This window comes from Cyclopterus lumpus, chromosome 6 (genome assembly GCF_009769545.1).
Source record: "Cyclopterus lumpus isolate fCycLum1 chromosome 6, fCycLum1.pri, whole genome shotgun sequence".
In the NCBI taxonomy this organism is placed as follows: Eukaryota; Metazoa; Chordata; class Actinopteri; order Perciformes; family Cyclopteridae; genus Cyclopterus; species Cyclopterus lumpus.
In genome coordinates this window covers 12,244,445-12,271,181 of record NC_046971.1, presented here as the reverse complement: position 1 = coordinate 12,271,181, position 26,737 = coordinate 12,244,445, and the positions used below count along the sequence as shown (strand labels likewise).

Below are 26,737 nucleotides of genomic sequence, written 5' to 3'. Positions count from 1 at the left end.
TGCCAGCCAAGCATGGCCTCGACTTTGTCCACACTTTCGACTGGTACTGTATGTTACTATTTTAGTGAGCTAAAACACCCTTGATAATGTGATTACAAATACATTCTTAATATATTCTCTAGGAATTGTATGCTTGGGTTTATTTCTTTGTTTTTCTTTGTGATGCAAACAAAACAAGGACATTAGAAACCTTCAACTTCTTCTAGAAAATAATATGAAAACTTCTGTCCTCAGTTCAGATGACTTGATGTTTTCACCCTCACCGTTGATTGAAAGGTTAATAAAACACTAAAATAAATATCAGACATTGGACATTTTGTTTTGAAAAAACATGTTCTGTATTTCTATGACATTTATCCTCTTTAATTGTGTGGTAAACAATGGAAACCGGTTGTGGTTCAGTTTAGACAGAGTAGCACTGCCCTCTTGAGGAATCATGACACTTTGTTGAATTCAAAAGAGCTTTATTTTTCATTTAGACTGAGACAACAATACACCCTTTTTTTCTGAAAGCTTTTCTCAAGAAGATGACATTGTGATAAAGCATCAACCATCAACAATTTCAAAAATATATTCAATTTCCCTTTCACCATACTTTAAGTTTTGCTGAAAATAATTAACTATGCGAAGATGAATACCATAAAAGGACAAACGCATACAAAGCAATAAATAAACTAATTTGTTCTCCTAGGTAGATCAATTGCAGTGATTCATAATAGGCAACATATTTGATTTTACATTTCCATTGAGACACTGTTTTTCCATTATCAACAAAGTATTACATTTGTGGAAATAGTTATTTTCATGTCTAGGAAAATGTCAGTGCCAATACACTTGATACATTTTAAAGGCATCTGATATCAACTTAATTGAGAAAACTATGATCAAAGCACTTTGAACGTTGGCAACAGTGTGAAACTACACATGTGTAAATACTGCTGGCCCAAGTAAATTTGTTTCCAGAATACCAATGATAGTTACGTGCAGAATGTCTGCTCTTTGAATGGAAAAGGCACCATCAGTAGTTAGCTCCTGCAACAGTAAAAGACTAAAGACAACATCACAGTTAGCACTTGAGGGGACCTTACACCAAGGGTCTGGTTCCCCAAAAACATTGTGTCAACACGAACGGTACCCCTATCTTCAGACATCCTGGTGAGACTGATATTTTGCCCATGATGCACACGTGTTGTATAATTGACCAATACTACTTAAATGGTATATGGGAAGCCCTTCACTTGAATTAGTTCAGTAAATTGTTTTTAAGGTATCATGGTCTTCATGGTGGTATATGGATGTTTCCATCCCACTATCATCACAACACTGTTTAGTACCTTTCTATTTTAAATTAGAAATTTTGTGAAACACAAATAAATAATGTTGTATATCTGAGCAGGCATGCTCTTATCTTTTTAACACAATTTCAACCGTGCCACATGGATTTCCAGTACCAGAACCAAACACTGTTCTTTTCAGTCATTATGACTGATCAGACCTTTCCTCAAGTTGGGTGAAGCTAGGTGGCACATTTGCTGAGCTCATCCAAACACATATCAACACAGGATTTGTAAAATAGTCTGACCTCTGGTCCTGAGAAGAGATTCAAATAAATAAAAGGATTTTTGTAGGTGTACTGGAGCTTTAAGAATCCAGCATTTTTAGCCTTGATGATATTTGAAGCTCAACATTCTAATATTTCAGTGCTAATAAATATGTATTTCCTTGAATTGTTCATATGTGCCAAGACGCAGCAACTGCTTGTCTCAAATCCTTCAAACATACCAGAAGTAACCCATAAAATGTAAAAAAGAAATAAGTACATTTAAATTTTTCAAAAGAGCTGCTAAATATTTGACAATAAGCCCACTGAGTCTTTTCATTGCAGAGCACATTATTCTGTCGATATTTCTGCAATGATTCTTTCTTTTGATAGTGGTGCTTGACAGGATTGGACATTGAATTATATTCCTTAACAGTTCATGATTATCTGACAGAAATAGAAAATGATTAAGACATATACATGGAAGAAAACAAGAACAACACAGACAAAACAATAAACTATCCAGTAACAACTATCCAGTAACTGAAATTCCTTCAAACTTAAAGACATTTACAGAAAAGGTCTGAGAAATCTTGGAAATGTCTGACATACATGTTAAGGCAAATATTAGCTTCATTCTCTCATTTTAAGCCATCATTAAGACAACAGTTGTGAGTGCAGCTACATTGATGCAAACGTCAGAGAGAGAACAGAGAACACTACAATTTGATCTCTATTTTCTACTTCAGGCTACAGCTAATTATAGGGTGAAATAAAAGTACAGTTTGTGGTTATTCGGATGTACCTGTCTCAGTACAAATGATTCCAGAAAGTCTCAAATGAATCTAACAGACCTGCTAGCGGCCTCTAGAGGTCCGTCTGCTCCTCACACCGAAGTGAATCGAAGTCGTATGAACTGAGTGACCACACAGTGCCATCCTCTGCACGCTGCACACGTGGGACGAAATGTTAAACTGACCAATTTGTGATAGGCATCTCTATTGCAATCTCTCTCAATACTTAGACCAAAACAAAATCATAGTAAATCAATGTGTGGACAGCGTGAATAACACGATAAAATGCCCTCATCTAGAGCGTAAATAACGCATGATTACTTACAAACCTGGAACCAGAACACTTGAGAGAGTTGGTAATGAAAAGGCAGTTTGTGGTAGGCTACATGTGGGTGAATTTAACACTAAATGTGCACAAGCGCCATCTTGAAACCAGCATTCAGGTACTGGGAGGAGTGGTTTTGTGGCATTCCAACATTCCTTAGAAAGGACACAGGACGTTGGCAGAAAGCTACATGGTGAAATTCCTTATGGTCAAAGCCCAAAGTACTTAGCATATAATGCTTTAAACTCCAGTTTGTGATATTTTATGGCCCAACAATTTTTGTAAGCGTGTGGTCTGAAGGGAGATACATTGTTAATGGAGTGACCTTATTATTGTCATTATGTGATCTTATTACCGTTAAAAAATAATCATTCATGTGATTGACTTTGTCAGCAAACAGCAAATAAACTGATTCCTCTGTATGTTAAATATAAAGACTTTAGTAGCATTGGTTTCCCCCTAACATTGATTGTACCATCAATTTAATACTCTTTTTTTAAAAATATAAATCAACACATTTTTTCTTAGTTCTGACAAGATAAAGGATAGAATAAAAATGCAATTTGGCAGGAAGGATCGCATCTGCTTGGCATTTCAGAAAAATGGATTTGGCTTTCACTTGTACAGCAGAACAGAATCCAGCAATAATCACGGTTGTAAACCATAATGTTAAAGGGCAACCTTTGATCACGAGTCGATGGTCTCAGCCCCCTCTGGAAAAAAAAACCTTGCCCCTTGATTCCATTTACACTCGGAGAAGTAAAGTGAATAGTGTCTCAGCGACAGCAGGACCCAGCTGGGCAGTCTTTGGGTCCATTAGGAGTCTTTTTGTCCGGCCATATTACCCCCCGCTGAGGGTAGAAACCGATTACTAGGAAAGTCCCTGTGCTTGGTCGTAATCTGTGATCAGGCCTTTAATATGCGACAGTTTCTGATGGAGGTACTCGCATCGCTTCTTCTCTTCCCGATAACCAGGAAACTTCTGAAAAGAAAAAAAGGGGCACGAGTGAGCTTTTGGTAACGCATGTCAGCGTCATGCATTTTTGTAATAACATCATAATCCTTGTTTTTTCTTTGGGAGGGGGGTTGTTGTTCCAAAATACTCAACATTAAACGATACAATCTAAAATAAAGATATTATAAAATCTAAGTGATGTGCACACAAATGCGCATTACATTGATACGGTGAACATCATTTTGATAATTCATAATGTTTTATTTGAATTTGTATTTCTTTAAATTGGTAAATGTTCTCTATTACCACTTAAGAATGCATATGTTCATATGAGTTTTTCTTGCGTGATGCCCAGTGTATAAGTGCTCCAAGTGTTACATACAATTAGTTAAAATTCACAACAACTCTTACTTTCTTATACTTTCGGTACTTTTGTAGTATTTGCACCTCCATAAGCTGAAAAGATAACAGAGAAAAGTAGTGTCAGGGTGCCATGTATCTGGATCAGTTTATTGTTTGGCGTTTCATCACAAACAAAGCAGTTAAAGGCTCCCGGTCCATACAGCACCTTGTACTCTTGTGTTCCCGGGGGGAGTGTGTTGATCTTTGAGCCCAACTGAACAAACATCTCTGTGATAGCCCCAATCCGATCATGAAGAGCTCTGTATTCATCATACTCTGCGCAGAAGTCGTCTTTATACTCTTGGCGCTGCTCCAGTGCTGTTATGGCACTGTATTTTCTGGAGAAAAAGAAAGGAAAACATAAAAAAGTTGTTTCTAATGTCCTCCAGTAGATGGCACTACAGAACGGTGGAGCCAGAGGCCTAACACGTCACTGCTTTAACAGCATGATGTGTTGACCAGATGTATAAACATAAGCCATACGGTCATGTGTCAGCTTCAGTGAGGCTCTGTGACGGCTCATTTAGACATGCGCTTTACTTAACTCTATCTGAATGTTTTGAAGCTGATCCTAAACCCTTTGGGGCAAGTTGGTTTCTTCTCCCAGCAACAGTGGGTTGGACTCTGAAACCTAAACCTTTCAGTGGCAGATTATATAAACAAAGACTTGAGGACCCACTGAAGATGTGACAACTATTTGAATTTCATTCCTGAATCACAAATCCATTTTTTTGATTTGTAGCACAGTCAGGGCAGAGTGTGTGTTTGAATCTTACATTAAATAGTCGGGCAGTTCTTCTGCTGAGGTTCGATTAACAGGTGTTTTCTCTCTTTCGTGATCTGTTGATAGTGGAAAAAAAAACACACACACACACACATTGAAAAAAATGAAAATAAAACGGTTAGAGCAATCTGCCAATGCGATGTTGTGCCCATCATATCAAGGCTGATGGAATCATTTATCACTCTTTCCGATAAGAGATCTGATTCAAGGCAAGCAGTGACGTCTGCTGCCTCAGAGTAGGAGGCAATGCTGCCTGCTGACTCGCTCGACCGTAGGTCACCCAGCTGTTTAACAGTCAATCATCAACAGACTACAGCAGGCAGTGAGGACTGATGCACCAATCCTAGCGACACTCACTGCACTTTTACATTTAAATCTATGAATTGCTCCATTTCGGCCTCAAGCAGCAACTCTAACTCAAACCTGAGTTTTATTTTTGCTTAAGTAAAGAATATAATGTTACAGCCCAACCAAATAATGTAAAATAGACTAATGACACACAATAGGAAACAAAACCTTCCAGACAGTTTTTATGTTTTGTGGCCATTTACCTTTCAGGTCTTCTCTGTTCTGTTTCAGGTCTGGACTCGTCTCAATCCAGTCTGGTTTTAAGCGCTCTCGTTCTTTGTCTTTGTGCTTTTTGGACCTCTTCTTTTTATGTTGGCCGCTGGTGAATTGTTGGTCAGTGCAAATGGACGTGTCAGTGTGTGGGGGCTTGGGGCTTGGTGCAGTAGGAGCTGGCTCTATCCTCTCCAGTATGGGAATAGTAGATGACCCGCTCAGTTTGTGCGGCGAGTACAGACCGTTTGGACTCCCCTGAAGATGATTGCTGGTTTTGTCGAACTCCAATTTGATCTGTACTCTAGAGTTTCCATGACTGGAGGAGCTACGAGCCCCATTGGTGCCGTACTCTCCATGAGACGGCGAATGCAGAGGAAAACACTGGTCTAATAGTCTTTGTTTTTTGGGGGTCTGACAGTTGGATGGTTCCGATGGCAATGGGCGTTTCTACAGGGGGAAAGAGGAGAACCGATTAGCTTTTACTTTTGAGTGCAAGTTACATGAGATGTGCCAAATGTGCCTGTATCACGTGCATGAATAGATCTTTTACTTTAAAGGAATAGTTTGACAAATATTTAGAGTTAGATTTGAAGATTGATGCCACAACCGCTGATTAAGTGTACCCAACAATACAGCTAGCCTTGCTCTGTCCACATGTAACAACAGCTCACATGCTAACACGTTATATCTCATTTGTATTATACATATAACTTCTCTGAATCCACGTTGGTTGCTGACAACTGAGCCTCGCTCAGTTAGTAGTATAGTGTTATTATACTAGTATAGTATAATAGTGCTTCACATTAATGTACATGTTAAACGCGCCAGCTATTCATTTACCGTACGAGACACATGGACCTGTATTTGTAGAGCGCTTTTCTAGTCTTCCAACCACTCAGAGAGCTTCAACATGACATCCTTCACCCATTCATGCCCATTCATACACTGATGGGAGGAGCCAACTGCCCATCAGGACTAACTAACATTCACACACCGTTGGCACAGCTATGGGAGCAATTTTGGGGTTAAGTGTCTTGCCCAAGGACACATCGACATGGGCTAGCGGAGCCGGGGATCAAACCGCCGATCCTCTGATTGAAGGACGACCCTGCGCACCACTGAGCTACAGTTGCCACCACATGAGAGAGGTATCAATCTTCTCATCTCACTTGTGGGAAGAATGTGAATAAGCAAATTTCCCAAATTGTCTTACTAGTATCAAGGTGCTCAATAAAACTTCAAAGATATAGCAGTTTATTATATTTCCTATAATGTAATGCAAAAGAGGAAGTACCCTCTCTATTCTCAGTCTTATAAGGAAGAAGAAGTAGCAGAATATAATTTATTCAAGGTGAATAATTACCACAGAGAGATTCTTGGCAGGACTGAGGTGTGAAGGAGAGTCCCCGGGAGTTTTGAGGACTGAATGGTTGGACTGGGGACTCTTCAACTGGCTACTGTGGAGTGGCTGAAGTTTCCTGTAGAAAGATTTAGAACACAGCCTCCTTAGTTGGACAGTAACTGCGAAGCAAATGGCCTGTAAAGCTAAACAGAATAAAGGCAGTATGTAGGTTATAAAGCTTGCTTTGGCAGATTTGGGAGCAAGTGGATGAGCAATTATCAGTTATTATGACACAGATACCAGAGAGAAAACAGCGGTAGCAGCTTTTCCACAGTAGAAACAATTATTTACATTAAAAATAATTATCTTTAACATTTTATCAAAGCTTTTTGCATGGTTAGCCTCTGTAGTTTGTTTTGTTTTGTTTTGGTATCTGGTGATGCAGTCTACAGGAGGCAAGCACACAGACTAAACACGTCCAGTAAGCAGAACAATAGCAGCAGATTTAACCTCCGTAGGACCAAACCCTCGTCTGTTAATCTGCTTCCTACAGCTCCTTCCTCAAACAGACAAGTCACATCCCAAAATGGATTCATGCAACCTTTTAAATCACAGTCAGTTAAACAGGACTGTCAATGAATTGCAAAACATGAGAGTCTGAAAGAGAATAATCTACTCCTACAAATGAATAAACTAGAGCAAATAAATATGGAGTTTACACTATTTACTGGGTATCACAGTTTTATTACACTTGGCAAACAATTTGTAAGCTTTTTGCACTTAGCAGGGGGTGAACAGAGGGGGATGTGAAATCAGCCAACAGGACTTGAGCTTTTTCCAAAACACTCATGAAGCACATGGCCTACATGTTTACTGGCAGGGAGAGGAAATGTACGAGGGGAGGAAGCTCACCCTGAAAAGCTCAGCCTTGCTGCTGTGAACCTTCCATGCTAATGCCATTTGGCAACATGGTGCAGGGAATTTCCCCTCTGCTTTGATGTGGCCATTAAGAGATTCATCAGTGCAGAGAAGTCGTGATTTAGAAGTTACCCTTTCAACATGATCACAGCAGACCTCAACATTAATTAAGTGGCCTTTTCTCTATTAAAGCCAGCACTGTCAAAATGCATCCATCTCTTTGTCCTTTGCCCAAAGTATTTGGACAAAGATGAAAATGATGAAAAGACATAAAACTCAACCGTCTCATCTAACTGGATAGATTTCCTAAAATGTCAAACTAGTAATTTCAACTCTCTCAATAAAGCAAAATGAGAAGAATTGTGTTGTGTATTGTGGCTAACTCAATACCCACCTGAGCAGGAGCCTATGGATGAGTTGCTTCTCCTCCTCTAGATATCCAGGCCATTCTCTCTGGACGTGTCTGTAGAGCTCATCCTTTAGAGAGTAGCTGTGGTCTTTAGGGTTCAGTTTACCAACCTAAAAAAACAGACAGTTCCCAATCTATATAAATCAACAGAAAGAGGACAGAGTGCAACGGGAAAAGAGGCCAGCTGATGTTGTAAACACACCTCACTGTGCTAACCTGCCGTAACTCCAGCGTATATTTAAATAAAGACCTGTTTGCGAATAAGTGGGTCTCTATTGTTCAGTTTAACCCCACCCTTATACAACTTAATCCTGCTGATACAAATTGAGACAAACCAACTTCTTTCAATTCTACAAGTAGTCAGCTCCCAGCTGGAGACACACCACCCCTCACCTTTAAAACACAATCTTTTCCTCCAAAGATAATTAAAGCAGAATCCTAATTACTGCTACCAGCAGCGGCACAGTCGGCACTTGATGACTGTAGTGGGACACTTCAAAATTGTATACACAGGAAATATGCCTGAAATAAACTTACTGACATCAATTTTTTATTGCGGCACAGCAGTAGTCTGTTCATTAGCAAAATAGCAATTTAGGGACTCATTTAGTTTCAATCCTTTACCTGATATCAACTATCAAATATTTTGGGTATTTTCTTTTACTTTACATCTGAATATATTTCATCATTGGTCGACTGTGTTGACATGGCAATGTGCCAGATGTCTCACCTCATCCAGCACTGAGGTCAGGTCAGCCTTGTCCTTTGGACTGGCTCGCTCCCGCTCCAACCACAGTAGCAGCTCAGGTTTCCTGTAGGGCTTTAAGGCCAGGAGATGAATGATGCGATCCCTCAAGGGCCGGTGTGCAACAGGGCTGGGAACCAGGCTCCTCTTATTGCTGGGGGAGTGCTTGTTGCTGTTATCTGAGCCTGATACCAGACCCTGCTTCCTCTGGACCTTCACGTACTTACCTAAGATCAAAACAAAAGGAACACATAGCAGAGTTTTACCAGGAGATTTGTGGAAGATATGGGCACGTTTTTTAATCAAAATATCATCACGCCAGTAATCCGAAGCCGTTTTCACAAAACTAGTGAGTGCTAAAGAGATTGCAACTGATCTGATAGCATGATTCAAATAAATTGACATTATCCTGTAATAGCATAGACAACCTATCATTTCTAATCCAGTCCTCAGGCCTGTTATACAAATCACACCCAGCTTTTACTACGAGGCCTGCACACAATACAGCTCATTTCCCATATATCTCTATCGTCCCACCATCTTCTTTACATACAAGCAACAGATACCATATGTGCATCACTTTTATGCCAGTTTGAAAAAGCCATTTAGATACATTGAGCCCTTTTCTGTGTCGGTGTGTTACGGTAGTGTTGTTGCAAGTGGAATACTGTGAAACGGGTTTGACGGTAAGGTTAGGCTACTGCTGAGTAAACAGAGTATGGAAACTGAAGCAACTAACACAGAGAGGCCCTCTTTCCTGTTGCAGTACAAATGCAGTTGGACTTGTGCAGGCAGTGCTTATAGATATCTGGAGACCGTAATCTCATTACAACCGTAAGCCATTCTTTGGAGGTTGCTATAGGTTGAATACTAACAGTGCATTCACGGGGACAGCATGGTAGCAGTTTTAACAGTACATTTATAACTTTGCTCTTTCTGATAGTAATTTTAGATTTCATTTTGAGCAATATACAGTGTTCCTTGTAAGATTCAAACAATGTCACTTTAAATATACTTGGCAAAATGTAAAAGTCTTGCAGGAGCTTGTTTTAACACCTACTTTGAACCCGATCATGAACATTTCATTCAAATATCCTTCCTGCTCTGAAACAACCTGCACTGCCACATGTCAAACAATCTGCACCTACAACCATTGTTTGATGGTTGAAAGCAGCTTGAGAAGTCTTAAGACTCTCAAGGCAACCACTGTGTAAGGAAACTTCCCTTGATGACTCACTCAGGGTAACTGACACACTTTTGTGGATTGATTTATGAGCAACTAAACTTTTTTTGAAAAACTTTTCCATCTTGTCCTTCACCGAGTGTGCCTATTTGTCAGTGCCTCATTTCCTCCTGTGCAACTGAACTTTAATCATAAATCATATTTTTCTACTATGCAACCTGTAATTGTGATTTGGTATATGGACATTTTCCTCTGAGTATAGCATGACTGTACCATAAAAGCCAGTTAATCACCACAACGCAACTGTGCTCTCTCCTGCATAAGAAACCTACTGTGATCCATCACCCATTCATGTGCTTGAAAAGACATGTTCAAGTAAACTGTAACTGCATAACCAGCATCTCAAATGTATTTTCTGACATTTGCATTAAGTGCGTGCACGTGCCAGATTAAGTTTATTTTGTAAATGCTCCTGACAGACGACTTCAGCAGCAAAGTGTGGCATGTAATGTGTTGGAGCCAGTCCCAACAGCTGGCTCCGACAGCAATTACCCCAAACATCATGTTGTAGCGTTGGTCTACACAGCATGTTATCATGCATAAAATATGATCTACACAGGCAATAAAGTCTGCACAGAACCTCTAAATGTCATGAAGCTTAATGGTCAGATCATTTATAAAGTTTTAGCATGGTCAATTTAATCAACAATGACTCTAAAACTCAGACAATGGCGATGGCAGTGAATAAAAAACATGAAGTGCAAGTAGAAGGTCCTGCATGTTAGTTCCGGATCAATCCAGGTTAAGCATGGCCTCCTCTTTAGATGATATTTTGAAGTATTTCATCAAATAAAAATTAATTAAATTCCAGTCAGTTTAATTACATTTTAGGCAAAACTTCAACAGCATGAGACTTGTTAGCGCATACTTCTGGCAAACTCAATCACATTAATGGTGCTGGCAGGCAAGCTGGCATAATGCCTGAGCAATCTGGTCAAAATGAAAGGAAAATTACAAGACAGAGACATCTCTCTCGCATGAGTAATTGCAAGGCAGAGCTTTGATCAATTATGTGATAACTTCCACACCATATGGCAATTATCAGTAGGATGAATTGTTGAGAAGCAATGGTTTAGAAGCTTTTTGGGAACATGAAAACTCTCCGGTTATCTGTCCTTGATCCCTACAGGCTTGAAGGTTGCTTCGTAAAACGGAGGCTGGAAGATACAGTAGAATGTAGATAGCTATTAAACAAAAGCTTACTTGGCCCCGGCTTTATTTCAATAGCTGAGCGGCTCCAGATGTCCTTCTCCACCTGAGACATGCGCTCCCGGGTCGTCTGGTAGGAGTCATCTGTGGCACACACTGTGATCTTGTCCTGAATGCTGCCCTGGCCCTCCAGGTGATCCCTGCCCTCCCTGTGGGGAAGAGAAAAGAGGAGAGAGAAAACCTCAGAGAGTTCACGCTTGCAAATTCTCTGGCTCGGCTCAATTAACAGGTCATTTGTCACAAGCATCGGAGATTCTTGCTGTCATACAATAATGTCTGATGTTGTGTGACACACATAACAGGTTCTGAACTGTAAATTCTAGTCCTGTGTTGTATATCATATATACAGGCTAAAATATGACCCGTTGACACTGCAGCCACAGACACTACCTCTCTGTTCTCAAATATTAGTGGCCACACCTGTGTGGTCAGTGGCGAGATGACGGCCTTTTAGTGTTATTGTAGTCTTGTTTGAATATAGCCTGACAGTGGTACTGTCTGTTGTTGCACTGAAGAGTGAAGCCACTGTTTGGGAAAGCCCTGCGGCCATAGTCTGACACCAAATTTATTACAAATTACATTTGTGGTCGACTGTGGATAGAGTTGTGTGTACTGCTTACCCTGAGACATACTGGTGAATGCAGTCAAAGCTGGACTGAGGCTTGTCTTTGCTGTCACTGGAGAGGTAGAACGAGAAGACTCTGAATCCATCAGGTGATTCAGGTGTTGGCGCTGGGATCTTAACGTACTGTCAGGACAAATAAAGAAAAGAAGAAGAGTCATATATCTTTACAATGAAAAGTGAAAAATTATATAATTAGTTTGGGCCTACAAAAAGCCAAGTCAGTCAATTTTCTTTCACAGTTTTACAGTGTTCTCTAGCACAGTGTTTCCCACATTTCTTATTCCTTGGGAACCAACTTTAAAAAATGACAAATCATCAAGACCCAATTCAGAAGTCTTATCTATAAATTGTGATTAAAGCGGATTTGTGCTTAAATTAACGTTCCCGACCATCTTTACTGCCATTTACGCATAATCTTATATGATCTATGTTGTAGGTTATACATTTGATAAATCACAATTTTGTTTAATGCATTTTTTTTAATTGAAAATGTATACACATGTTAAATATTTAACAAAAGAGACCAAATAAATACATTCAGGCCGAGTTAACAGGCTTTCTCATTCTTTTCCTTTCATCAGTAAAATAAATAGAATGTATGATAGCCTTTTCATATCATAGTTTATAAGTAGCCCACACTTATCTGAACAATACAAACATTCAGGCTGGCTAGAATGTGTACTGCAGATTTAAATGAGTAAATAGAAGACAATGGAAGACATTCTACAAATTTGGCGACCCCATAAAATCTCCTGCGAACCACCTGTTGGTCCCGACCCAGTCTTTGGGTATGACTAAGATAGCAGATGCTCACATGCATCAGTGTACTGTATCTGCTCGCATTGCTAATTTGAGTGGTGTGTTGTGTTTATTAATAAGCACGATTTATTTTTCCCTGATGTAACCGGAAAGACACTGGATAATGTAAATCAGCTAAACAGCTCCTTTTACTGAAACCAATTAGAGCTCACTTGACTAACTGTTTTTTGTTTTCTTTTAGATTTTTTCACTCAATAAATGTGACCTAAATAATCTTCCACTTGGGCCAATCACAGAGGCTACATTGTACCTCCCAGGTCAGGGATGATGACCTGTAGCCAGTCATGGGGGGGGAGCCTGTCTGAAAGGCAAAACATAACAATAGTATAGCAGACAGCTTTTTCACTTAGACGTTAACCTCCTCTGTCACAGACTGTCCGCCGCTCCCTAGCAACAAACAAGCCAGCGGGGTGAAGTCTATCTCTGTAAGGAACCTCTTACATAAAATGACCCAAAAACCTACTTCCACTAAAAGGACAGTTCAACATAGACAGTCATTAACCAACAGGTAGCAAGTCCTTTAAAACATATTTGGCAGAGGCTCTCTTCTACAGCGCCTGCCGCTGTGTTTCAGCCTGAAAATAGACAGTTTGGTACTTTTGTTGTTAGTGTACTGTCCTACATCCAACAGAAGCCCCATGATTATCACCCATTCTTTACAAGCGTGAGTATGTGCTTACTGATGAGTTGTTCTTAATGTGAGATGGCTGCAACAGCTCACATCACGCAGGACCTTTTTCAACAGCAGGTCTCAAAAACAATCACAGACAGAGGACTTGAAGCTGCCTCTTTGGTTATCAGTCATAAGTGATTGATTATAAACTGACTGGCCGAGAACACAGTCTCCCTGGCAGATGTGGCAGGCAGGACTATAGCTGTCACAAATGTCCAGTCATGCAGCAAAGCCATAAGCAGTTTTTTTTGCAGTACGGAGCCGATGAACAGCTCCTCGCCTCGACACCCCTCCTCCTCTTCTAAAACCCAAATGCATGCCATTCGCCCCACCCCCATCAGCCTCCGGCTTTCCTTCATGTGCACAAGCCCACCCATGTCAACACAAAACGCAGAGCAGCCCACAAGGCCGTGAACACTTGAGACACACAGCTGACCATTAATTCTGACCTATTTATGTCTGGCCGTCCTTGTGAAGTGGGAGAGCGTAGTCCTGCTTACGTCTGCTTCGGGTTTTTACGCTAATTAAGGTAGATCAACCAAAAAAGCATCAAAGTGAGCAGGGACAAGAGGCAAGCCATGTCCTCAAGACCTATTACTTTAGTAAAGTAGTAGGAGCTTCGGCAACAATTAGCAGCAACAAGTCACTAAAAGGGGGTTATTGGTGTAGAGAAGGACACGCAGAAGAACCGCAATTGAGTTTGTTTTAAAATGAGAGTGCTGCTAAACAAAAGCTAGCTTGTGATGAGATGATGACATTTACACATTTAGCATCGCAATAGTGCCACCACGTCCCCTCTTTCAGTCGATGGCAGCCGTATGAGCCCCCTCCAGTCATGCATTAGTTTTGCCCGTCGCCCCCGTCCATGCCACCGTGCACACTTCACATTCTAATTCTAATCAATGTCACTCAGGTCAGACTGTTCAGAGGTCGACCCCGTTTTATTCACAGCTTCCTTCTCAAGCTACATAACCATATGTCATTCAACCCATTAGTTCCCAGTTTCTGACTCCTGAAGGAGAGCCTCTCGGTCTGGCATCAGGTTTACAGCCAAAAACAGAACACGAGACTCTAAACTTTTTAGAAAACCGCTTAATCACTTTCTTGTTTGTTGAGAGGATTAATACTCTCATCTCATGTCTGTACGATAAATATAATGCAACAACCAGCCCTCAATTAGCTTACTTTAGCACAAAATAAAAGTACCTAAAACTCATTAATTGGCGTGGTTTATTTAAGAAACCTGTCTTTTGGCAGAAGATTTAATGTAAACATCCACGTAAAGAATTGCTGTTAAACTAGTTAGACTGAACCTCGGCCACCAAATAATAGTGTAACAGTCGTAAGAAGAGGAGGATCATTAAGTCAAAAACCGAGTCGGTACTGTCTGTTACAAGCTAACAGTCGCCACAAGAGCTAAACCAATATATTGGCTAATTTAAACTAATTACAGATATTTTAGTATGCGTGTATATGTTGGCCAATAACAAAGAATACATCTGAGTGTAAAACACCAGAGTGTATTGCATTTTCAAAAGTGCGTTTTATTGCTTTGTGTTGAAGTTTTCATTTGTAAGCGGAGGTATTAATATTTTCTTCTCTCAATAGTTATATTGTTTGGATTTACTGGTCTGAACCCACTGGTGAAAACAGGTAAAGTAAAAAATCAAACTGATGCTTTATTACCTAATAGGTAATTATTAGACTTTCTCCATCTGTATGGTGGTGCATTTTAAACCTTTATAGAAGGCGGGTTTATCATGGAGACACCCTCCCGACTTGATGTTCAATATCACTACAGGAAATATCAGGTTACCTGGTCAGTCAATGACAATAAGAACTTTGCTGTTGTCTGAACAAGAGATTTAGAGATTTCAGCATTGAGCAGTGACTGAATAAACTTAAAAGTCACAGCCAAACCATGCAAAGTGGCCAATGTCATCATCCCACTTAGCCTGATGAAATTAACTCTGACTTTTCATGTGTTTAGTCAGTGACACCACTTGTGCCCATAGGTTTATAATCCCGACTCTGCTGTCAATCAAGTAGTAGGTGTAGATTTACATAGAGACGCTGAATCATAGACATCTCCATATGAAGCTTTGCTCTGATCCCCTGAGGCCGTGTGTGTTTGTGTATTGTCGTTTTGTCTTTTTTAGGCTGAGGGAGCCTCACACTCCCACAGTGCACATGCAGGGAGAGAGGTCAAAGATCTAGGGGATGGTTTAGGCTCCTATTATCAGTCAGACTTTGTGGAATCACTGTGTACATCAATGAACAAACAAAAATAGAAGCAAAGATACTGAATGTATCATCCTCAATTTAAATATGGGTCACATAAGTACACACATAAGCTTCAGACTCTGCTAATAACAGATCATAGACAAATATACTTCCAGTACTCTCAGGTCAAAGACTGGTCAGTCATATACACATATCCAATCAATACTTTTATTGTATGGCACACATACAGTATACTCTAGAGGGTAATAATGTTCTGGTACTCTGGTGCACAAAAGGAGACTAATCTTATTTTGAATAAGTGGAATCTTGATAATGACCCATCACAAAGAGTCAGGTATTTAAAAAAACAAAATTGTTTTAGTCAAGTTATTTTAATAAAAAATAAATAAAAAAGCCATTGTAATTAAAAAAACAAATGCCATTGTAATTCTAATTTGTTGAACGTGCTATTCCTTCTGTAAGAGTTCTTATTTATTAAATCAGCGTTATTTGTCCCGCTCTGAATCAGGGAAATAATTCATTAAATTGCTGATGCCTCATAGTATTCCAATTATGATTGTGTGAATCCTTTAATCTGATGATTAATTAATCTGAGAAAAGCTTAATGGGGTATTATTGTCATCAGAGTGTACTATTATCATGTGTCAGTTAAAGATAAATAAAAAAAGACACACAGTAGTATAATCTGTGTGCAGTAGCATCGCTCGTTATCATGAAGTGAGTCCGGTTTAGCCGTTGGACAGTAAAAGTAACCAAAAGGCACCAGAACGGCAATCCTTAACACCTCATCAGTGTACCCCCCCCCCCCCCCCCCTCCCCCCCCCCCCCCCCCTCCATGGGGCGTACAGGCTGATACAATAACTGCCTCTGTGGCCTCGGCCCAGCCACATCTGCTACTCCAAGCCCTGTGTGTTTGGAGATGTCAAATACTTTCAGGCTGTTGTAAGACGTGAACTGGACTGGAACAGAAACTCGTGGCAGGACAAAGGACACCGTCAGTGATGTCCTTGTAAAACCTCATCTTTGTGAGGTTAAACAGAGTTCTTAACCCTGCTATCTGGCGAGGAAGGAAAAGGCTTCACTAAAGAGATCTACTGTTTGGTCCAGTCCAAACATCTGCAGGGAAAGATGAGAGGATAGTTTCTCTCTCTGTCTTTCTTTTCGTTGGTCTCCAGACGAAAGCAAGAAGACAAGGTTCCCAGCTTTGGTATTTGGCATGGCAACACTGAGATGGGAGCGGGTGCCTGGATATGTGATTTACTCTGCAGCCTTTGCCTCCTGCCCCTGTCTGTACTCACACTAGTTACCATTGTCTTCTCATCTGAGCCTACTCAGCCATAGCTGCTCTGTGAGCTGCCCGTCTTTTGTTCTAGCTTCTTCCCCCACAAAGCTGAGTGCAATGGCCTGTCGGGCCGTGTGGATTATTCATGAACAGCGGGGACGTGTGGCTGTGTGTTGTTGGAGGGTAAAGGGAGGGATTGGGGGTTTGGGTGTTAATGGAGGGAGGGGAGGGTGGATGGGTGGCGGTGGCTCCCAGTAGAACCAGTGCATGAGGGATGGCCCTAAAAAGTCTTCCTTTAGGAATGTGACGAGCAACTCAGCAGAGAAGAGGGGGATGGATCCTGGCTGGAGCAAGTGTATTTGTTCCTCTTTATTTATATAAAGGTTTTTATGTTGGTACAACATTCAGATTATACATCATCTAATGACTTCACAAGTTGAGGCATTAACAGTAGAACACATTCAACTGTCAGCCATGTCACAGTGTCACATGCAGACAGGCAAGTGCAGTGTCTCAGAAAAACGCAGGGGTCACATTATATACGCTAATTTACGGTCCCCGAGCTTTCTACAGTATGACCAACAATTCCACTGTGACTCATTTGTTAAAAACAAAACATATGACATCCCCTCTTCCAGTCTAATTCATGCTTTCGTGAGCCTTGGATGGATGTGGTGGTTCCTGTGCTTGAGGACCTATTCATCGAGGGGGGTTGGTAGAGACAGGAAAGCAAAGAAAGGGGGGTGGGGACTGACGGGAGTTAGCGTGGGGATATGGGGATGGGCAACTGACGAGCATCCCCCAAGGTACTGCCTGTTATGCCAAGCAGAATCAGTCTTTTTCCAAGAGGCTGGGGCTAATCTGTCAACCTCAACAATCACACTCGGTCTCCCCTCCCCCTCCCCAGATACCCCACCCCTCCTAACTGTAGGTGCCTTCCTCTTTAGGGATCTAGTTTGTTAAAGGCTATGTTAAATGTTAAGCCAATATTTACTGTATTCACAATATATAAAGAAAAACTACATACATACATTTTTTTTTTTGTATATCACTCAGACTGTGTTTTTCTAAATGGATTCCCCCATCTAAATGTTGCCTACTTTGCATTAGATGATGCCAGTGAGGAAATTCCTGTTACACGCTAGTTATTAGACCTCAGATGCGCTGACACCAGTAACATGTTCCCTTGTTTGACTAGCCTGTTTCACTGCAGCAGTCCCACAAAACCCTTAGAGCATTGCTCCCATTACTGGACCTTTTTCTCCATACAAGCAGGCAGTCAGTAATATTTCAACACTTGACAGAATATGCCTTGTAATTAAGGTCCAAAGTAGAATACATTTAAAATGTTCCCTGTCGATATCAAGGCACACCATGCGTTTTGTGGCGGACTTATAACTTTAGAGATCACAATAAGACCTTCCTTTTTGTGTATCTTCCACCACAAGACAAAAACAAAAGAAAAGATGATATAAGCTTGGTAGCTTGGTCTGTCTTGAGGTTAACAATAGCTCTGCCGTTAGTTTCAAGCTCTTGGGGTTAAGCTTCCTTTCTACTGTACACAAGCGCTGCCATGCTTACTTGCAATGTTGGTATTGTTCATATCCTGTTGTGCTGCATTTTTAAATCCAAGAATAAAAGGTTTGTGATCAGACTCATCAGAGGCTTTGCAGCATGAAGTAATTTAAACTTCCTTATGATAATCTAAATATTTAAAGCTTTTAACGATTGCTGGATTGAATTAATTTTGATGGCAAAATTAGATTTAGTTCTCTTAAAAAAAATTATTTGGCTGAGATGAATTGAGTATTTTCCTATGTGAGTCTTGTATAGCCACCGACTGTGAACACGACAAACATGAAAACTGACTGTAAAATGTAGTTAACGCACACTGTCAGACAATCTGACAGGCTCTCCACATTATTTGTAAATGAGAGCACCACACTGCCATCAATTACACACAGCATAATTAGCATTCCTCAGATTTAGACACTGATGCCAATACCCAAATAGCCTGTGGGGTGAATGAGCACACCGCACATCGTCTGTTGCATTTCCTCGTGAAACAGCATTTCAATGTCCTTTCCCTATTCATTGCCACTCATTTTATGTCAATGGTAATATTTTATGATTCTTCAAATTGAATCTTTTAAGGCTTTTCTCACTGAGTTGTTGGATAACAATCCTGTTACTTAATAACCAATTAAACGGTCACCTTTTTTTTATAGCAGTTGTTATTTTGTTTTCCCAGAGTGACGGTTCCTTCTTTTGTCTTAATGGTTCCAGATTAGCTTGGAATGTAAACAGACAACACAACAAAACTGTTTAAAAAAATAAAACATTTATTATCCCATATTTGTGTACATTTTGTGCCATTTATTTAAAATCTTCGACAGCACTCATTCAACCATAAAATAGACCTTGCCACAGTCCTTCGAAATCCCTTGTTAGAAGCAAAGTAACTCAATAATGTCAAAGGAGCTCAGTAAAGACAATTCCTCTTTAACTGAAGGATCTCATGAGGCTTATTCCTAAAATATACTGTATGATCCAAAGATCCAAAGTCCAAATAGCTCTGGATAAACACACCCGGCCACAGACGAGCGGAGAACACAGAGACTTTTGCCTCGCTTAACACATCTGGATGAATAGAGCGGCGTGTGCCCTTTCAGAAACACGTGGGACAACTCTCCCTCTCACTGCTATGCCACTGGGAGAGGACGGCTCTCAAACCACATTCCTGTTATTGTTATTCTAATTAGCTTCCAGGAAAAAAAGGAAGAGAAAAAGAAAAAAAGATGTGTGCACACATACACACTTGCACACTGCAATAGCTTATTTGCAGTGCGAGCGGGAGGCGAAGCAAAGCGGTGAGGTGGCGGGGGGTAGAGTCGGAGCAGCCGTGTGTGAGATAGAGGCCCTGATGTCTCCCAAGGATTTAACCAAGACATGGGGTGAAATGGCAAAATAATCAAGAGGGCCTGCGGGAGGGAGTCCAGGGGAAGCTCAGCCTTCACACACAGGCGTCATGAGAATATCTTTAAGAGCACCTCTACATTCCCCTCATCCCAATACCGCTGCCTTCATGTGACAGCTGTGCACATAAATATAGACAAGGCAATAAACTAAAACAATTACTCTGGCAACTGCAATTCAACATTTATGAACTGAGGAGAAAATGAAACTCATTTCACACCTGACAACATAGAGTATTCAAATGTGATGTCCATGTTTACTACGACAGCACTGCACTCATAGAAAGTTATGTTCAGTGGTACAACATAATACTGAACCACTCAACGCAGCAGTGTAACAGGTGAGATACAGTGCTCAATAACCCATACAGAAGTTTGAGTGGAAATATCAAGAAAAAGCACTGTAGTAATGGATAGAACCCATTTCTATCTGGGAACCATTATTATTTATCAGATTGTATCTGATAAATAACAACGAAAACAAGCTTGATTTCTTACTCAACAGATATAGATCACGCCAACAAGCAGTAGCGTTGCCAGTACTGACAGGAAATATGCACTAGGATGTGACGTTCCTGGCCACGGGAACCCGTGCTAGCTCTGAATATATTCCTTAATCCCTTGTGACTATTTCAAAGTTATCCAGAAACCTAATTTATTTTCAATTTACAGCTTTTATGAAATGTGAAAAAAAACTCTCTAATTGCTTCATAGTTGCATCACAGACTATATTTTTCTTTTAATTGTCTTTCACTCCCCCAGACACTAGTTATTGATTCAACCCATTTGGTTCAGATTACTCCAACATCTTTCAATTTTAAGTCATTTTATGCCTCATTCAGGCGAGCACAAATAGAGGTTAGCTCAATTCAAAAGCAGAAATTCTTATATTGTAATTTGTAAGTTTCACAGTTGCCCTGAACAAGTTTTAGAGGCATCTATGAGCCTGCGTCTTTCATCGCATGAGTACAAGCTTGGCAGACAATTTACAACAGTAGGGCTAAATGCCGCAGGGTCAGAGAGAAAGGCAGCCGAAAAACCTCAGCGTGCTATTTCTCGATAGAAGCCCTGGGCCCTGATACCGCTGAGCCCTGGAGTGAAGCCAGGACAGTGATTTGAAAAAAAATCCTCTGTTTTTTGTGGCCCTGGAAGTGCCCCTTTACAGGAAATGTGACATGAGCGAGGACAAAGATCAGAGAAGTCGTGGCTTCTGTGATGGAGCGCTCCAGCTGGCATCTGACACAAACCTCTTCACTCGCCACACATGACCTCCTGATGCTGCCTTTGTGGAAGAGAGGAGCTTCAGCAAATGAAAACTAGCTACATCAACGAGATGTATACCTCCAACCTGGAGACACAGCCATTGGTTATCTCCTCCGTCTGTTTTATGCCAGACTGCCATGTTCACCAACAACCTCCCCCCACTAACGGCTTAATCTGGCCTCCCCCACTACCAATGGTTGCAGCTACCTCATTAATGCCCAATCGTCCAGCTCGGGGACTATTGTCAAAGGGGGAGGGAGCTTGTGCTCGAATTCCGCAAAGCAATTTGAATATGTAATGTGCCAAACGAGATATAATCACCAAATCCTTTTCAGTGATTAAAGAACACTTAAATTGCACTCACTTAACATTTCTTCAGAGAAAGACTCTCATAAACAGGTTAATCTGCTGCTCCTTTTACAGATGTTTCATTACATGTTTACATTATTTGTGTTCTGGACATATTTTTGCTTCCTGCCAAGCTAAGAATTCCACCGCTCATGTATCATTCCCGTATTTCAAATCTTTCATGTCTGCATGGAGACATGGGGGCTCCCTGGGGTTCGCCAACCCCCCTATACCTCCTCCCCCTCTCTGAACAAAGCCTCCCCAGTTGCAAGCCTGACCCAGTAACCTGGCTAGCAGCCTGAGGGTATAGCGTACCCTGTCTTTGGGCTTCCAGGGTCCGTGTGAGCACACAGGGCCGGCATTTGTGTAAAGTCACTTTCGTCAATGCAATCCGTCAATGAAGGTGTAATAGTGGCCCGGATAATCTGGCCGCACACAGGAATCTTTCTTCTTTACAGGCGCTTTACAGGAATGCCCTCTTGCTTTCAGCGCCAAGTATTTTTGTAGATTATGTACTTTGTCTCTATGTACGCATGCAGTCCAGGGTAAGTGTGAAAATTAGTGACACCTTTCCATCAGACTTTGGGCTTCTGGTACATTCAAAACAGCCCGACCCTCTGCTTTGATCACCTGATGTTTTAGTTTCTTTTCAGAAAGAAAATCCACCAACAGAAATGACAGTCGGGGGATTTTCAACCTCGTCGTGGATGCATGCAAGCGCTTATTGAACGCTTAACAAAGCAATAAGATGTGCAGAAGAACTGTCACAAGTCCGCTCCACAGCAAATCAGAACTAATTAGAGCATTCAGATTCTCAGGCAATAAGGAGAGCATGCAAAACATCTTACCCCCTGGCTCCCCTTGAAGCAAATCGCTGGCTGATTTGATAGTGATGCCTGAGGAGAGAGAGAGAGGAAGAAGAAACTGGTCACTGATTCAGGAATCATGTTTAATCTAATGGACAGCTCATACATTATGAGTGAAAATATATCGCCATTGTTCTAGCTCTGCTCAGTGGGTTTCTCTGGATAACAGCAGTCGGGTTTAATGAGACAAGGCGTGGTAAACTTTCCTCATTAAATGCCAAAACGTTGCCGTAGTTGCCATTTCCCATCAGGCTTTGCCCTAAAGAATTGACATCATATTCCTGTATCACTAAGTCTACAGTTCAGGGGTTTCTGGCCCTAATCTTCAGAGGAATGTGTGTGATTAATCAATCCAAAGCCAACGGACAACTTTGCTTGTGTCAGTCGAACTCGGCATGTTCGTGTGTTTCAGTTGATTTTCTCCCTAAATGATTAAATAAATAAAAGCTACAGATCCCAGAGGAAAGACAAAGCTCCTGCTGAAACAGTAAACATACATATATATATATATATATATATATATATATATATATATATATATATATACACAGTATATTTTTTAATGCACTTTTTAAAAGTCCTGTGTGCCCCCGTTGTTTATAAGTGTAGTGCGCTCAAGATCACCGTGTTATGCTCCAGAACGTCATTTTATTATTTTACCCCCAACTGATAAATAAATATTAAAATCATAAAATATACCTGCCTTTGAGGCAACATGATACATAGTTAATAGACTGAGACATTTATCTGTGAAGTACAGCTGTGCCCGTGATTGACAGTGCTCTTGATTTATTATTAATGTTTTGGGAAAATGTCTTCCCTATTGAAGAGAATTGTTCTGATTTTCTTCATCTTCCGATAGCTTTAATATTGAATGGAATAATAGATATTTACAACACAGCCAAAAAAAGGGCTTATCACAAGTGGGAAGCTTATTTTTATGATAATTTAAAATATTACAACAGTTTAATAATATTTGGGTGAAACGCTGAAACAATATGCCAATTAATTGGTACCACTGTCTAATAAGGCACCTTATACGAAGGCTGTGCAATAGCTTTATAGATGTCAGTTATAGATTATGTATTAGTAATTAGTATTAATTGGAATTTCAATTTTGAGGTTTCCAGGTTGTGACAAATACCCTTTGCCACAGTACATTTATCAACATTTTATTTACAAAAGAGCCATGAGTTCTTGTCAAAGGATTACCAGCATTTATAAATGCCTTATTACAAAATAGAAACCATAAACACTAGCCAAAGGAATATTTTATAACCTGGCAACCCACATGTTGTTAGTGATGGATGCCATTACTTACAATGATAAACCCTTTATCTAAAGAGTGTCTTATTAGAAGGTGGTACAGGTTAAGGAATCACAGGATCAATAGAAAATGAATCAGCATTGGGGTTGAGTCATTTGGACAGTTTGTTAGACAGAACAAGACTTTAAAAGGAAATAAGTTCAGCTTTGTGAAAAAGATTTTTGCAAAAGGAGCAATGTTACACTGGTAGTGTTCTCAGTCTTACATGAGTCACTTGAATATATTTGACTTTTGTATAATTACGATGATGTCATTTTGCTGTATTTTTACATGAGAATATGATGGGCTTGTTAGTTGCAGCCCTAACTTGATATGAAGGCGCTTTCATTTCAAGTATAAGAACAGTTTATGAATAAACCCCATCTAATAACATAAACTCTTTCAGCTTGAGAGGTTCCTGAGGACAAATAATCTCAGTGGGAGTCCAGCAGTCTGTAACAATATTTTCCGGGGTGGTCTTTCACTTGGGAAAAGTTTTGCAGTAACCTCTCCTGCCTGCCTCGGCCTGGGGGAAGCTGTCAGTCTGTGTGAGCTCTGGAGTTTCCTCTGCTTCACAGACCAATGAGCGCCGGAGCTGGGCGGGCTTCCAGGCGTGTAAAGGGCAAAAAACAATAATACACAAGAGCACAGCGACAACTTGTCGAGCCCGACGCAGACTAAACGGCCGAGTCTCGTATACAACAGGGCTTCACTTTCATTGTGGCAACACGTATTTGTTTTAAAACTGAACTAAAAACAAATGAACGTCTAACTGCAGTCATAACTGTGGGACTTGACCGATTTACGGAGGAGCACTGCTCTGGGAAAATGCCATTTGGAGATCCTCAATTATCTTGGTCTAATCTAATGGACCATAACGCAATAAAACAGTCTCTTGATTCAGAGCAGTCGAATAATTTGCTTGATAGCTTGTTCATTAATTTATTCCCGTGAGCAAAACGAGCAAAAAACAGCCTTTAAAAAAAACACAAAAAAAATGTCTTGTTTTTAAATGTCTGACAATCGTCTGTAGTCGCACATACTCTAAATAATGAGTGTCAGATTTAATGTATCTTTAGGAAAGCAGAGAAAACGGCAAGCTTTTAAACCTCAGGGCATAATCGCAAATCTGTCGTATGGGAATTTTAATACCGTTTTGGGGTTTCGGGAGATTACGCTTTGGTAAACAAGTAGACGTGCACAATTGAAAATAGCCTCAGCCTCTCCCTTCTCAAAACACATTTTACTCAGGGCTTACAGGGGAATTTAATGAAATCCTTTCATTCACCAAAGCACATTGAATTGCCTGTTATGATTATAATTAATAAAGCGTAGCCCTCCACTGTGTAACAACCAACATCATTTATCAGCCACCAACGCTTCTGTCGATGTGATCTGAGCTGGCGAACTGTTTAAACTTTACTTTTTATCTACCAAAAGGGAAGAACAAACTGCATTTCCAAATTGGGATTGTACAGTTCACGGAGTTTTGGAGGCGATTCAAGAAAATGAAAATATAGCTGACAAAAACACGCACAAGATCCAAAGTTCAACACGATCATGGAGTTTACCTTCAGGTTCTGGTAGGCTTCGAGGGTCCGGATGGCAGTGTCAGTGAGTTTGACGTGATAAAGAGTTTGATTCGGGGTGTTTTTGTTGATTTGGCCACAGGAGAGCCCATACCGATGCTCCTGTCTCAGCGCTGCCATTTCTACAACTGAAGACTATTAGCGACATACTGCCTGCTACGTCACGGAGGAGAGAGGCTGTGGGCGGGGCTCATTTTCTTACACGCACACACGCACACACACACATTTGTTGTGTGTTTAAAAAAAAAAACTTTATTCATAGAGTATCTATCTTGTCTTTGATCTATATCTTATCTTGTCTTATTTATGGTCCGAGTTGCAATCCAACCAGAGTTTGGTCAATTCCCTCCATGTGTTCTGCAGCACACATACAAGATGAAGTATTAAATCATCTGCATGAACATGTATGAGTGAGAAATCGATGCCTCTTTGGAAAGGACATTACTAATTGTTTGTTTGTGAAGAGAAACGTGTATATTAAAACCAATTGAATACTTTATTCATTAATGAAATATGTCAGTGGTGGAAGAAGTGGATCATTTAAATTATCAATAAATAAACAACAATATAAAAGTACTCAATTACATGTACAACATTTTTAAATGCTGTTGTTAAAAAAGGTATTTACAAGAAAACTGTAAGTATCAAGTGCTTATTAGATTATCTAAATGAATTTACTTTTTTTACTTTACGTATTTTAACAATTGATTTTTTGTCCCGATTACTTTCTCAATTGATGCAATCACAAGTGATTAATCTATTCTTGGCTTTATTATATTTATTAATATGTCTTGCTTTCTCTTGCTAGTAGTTCACAACCTAAAGATATTCAGTTTACAATTTAAAAAAAGACCAACAAGTTTTTTCTGGATTTTTTAAAGTTTGGCATCTAAAATATTACTTAAATCCTGAATCAGTGTAAGTATAATATTGTGTAAGCATCATTTTAATGTTTTAGACTATTTTGCATAAAAAGTATGATATTTCTCTCTTAAATGTAGGAGAGAAGAAGTTAAAAACAGTTTTCTGGGTCAGAAAAATTCAAAGAGAAATATGGATTTTGGATTAATTTAATCCCTGATGGACAACATGCTGCATGTGGATTAAAGAGTAGCCTCACAGTCAGTAATGCAGTGTTCATTTACAATATGGCTGGGGGGATGTTTTCTGTCTCAATGAGTCTACTGCTCTTGCAGTGACATGACAGACAAATACTTGATATAATGTGTAACGTTTTGTTATTTTTGTAGTTTCCTTGAGTATAATGTGCAGTGAGGAATAGTTAGTCATTGCTGAAAATGACACATTCACAATGTCTACTAATGCCGTAATAACCGTCTTGAGACACTCAAATCAATCTCTGAATCCCGTTTTCAACAATAATTTTGTACATACCCAAATTAACTTGATATGAGATTTTATCCGCGTGTATTTGATCTATAATCTAGTGTCAGTTTTACAGCCTGCAGGTTATTAGTGTGGTGGCACTTCCTAAAAAGTGAAAATACAAATCTCCCAAC

At 40.1% G+C, this 26,737-nt stretch overlaps 1 protein-coding gene across 1 annotated transcript; it reads right to left on the bottom strand.

Annotated features, from left to right (window-relative positions):
• Positions 1 to 449: 449 nt before the first annotated feature.
• LOC117731902 (RNA polymerase II elongation factor ELL) lies at positions 450 to 25,347 on the bottom strand. The gene is made up of 12 exons (XM_034534451.1): positions 25,200 to 25,347; positions 22,305 to 22,352; positions 11,848 to 11,975; positions 11,222 to 11,376; positions 8,761 to 9,002; positions 8,016 to 8,140; positions 6,725 to 6,839; positions 5,352 to 5,808; positions 4,793 to 4,856; positions 4,183 to 4,354; positions 4,026 to 4,070; positions 450 to 3,641 (listed from the first exon to the last, which is right to left on the bottom strand). The coding sequence occupies exons 1-12, from the start codon at positions 25,335 to 25,337 to the stop codon at positions 3,531 to 3,533; spliced, it is 1,800 nt and encodes a 599-aa protein (XP_034390342.1). The 5' UTR covers positions 25,338 to 25,347; the 3' UTR covers positions 450 to 3,530.
• Between the last annotated feature and the right edge of the window lie 1,390 nt (positions 25,348 to 26,737).

What these genes read in the sequence shown, in the direction of transcription:
- LOC117731902 (XM_034534451.1), bottom strand. Translation starts at nt 25,337, where the DNA reads ATGGCAGCGCTGAGACAGGAGCATCGGTATGGGCTCTCCTGTGGCCAA. An exon ending in ATTCACCAGTATGTCTCAGG is followed by an intron (nt 11,377 to 11,847) that starts GTAAGCAGTACA and finishes TCTTCCCCACAG; the next exon opens with GGAGGGCAGGGATCACCTGG. An exon ending in ATCCATAGGCTCCTGCTCAG is followed by an intron (nt 6,840 to 8,015) that starts GTGGGTATTGAG and finishes ATCTTTCTACAG; the next exon opens with GAAACTTCAGCCACTCCACA.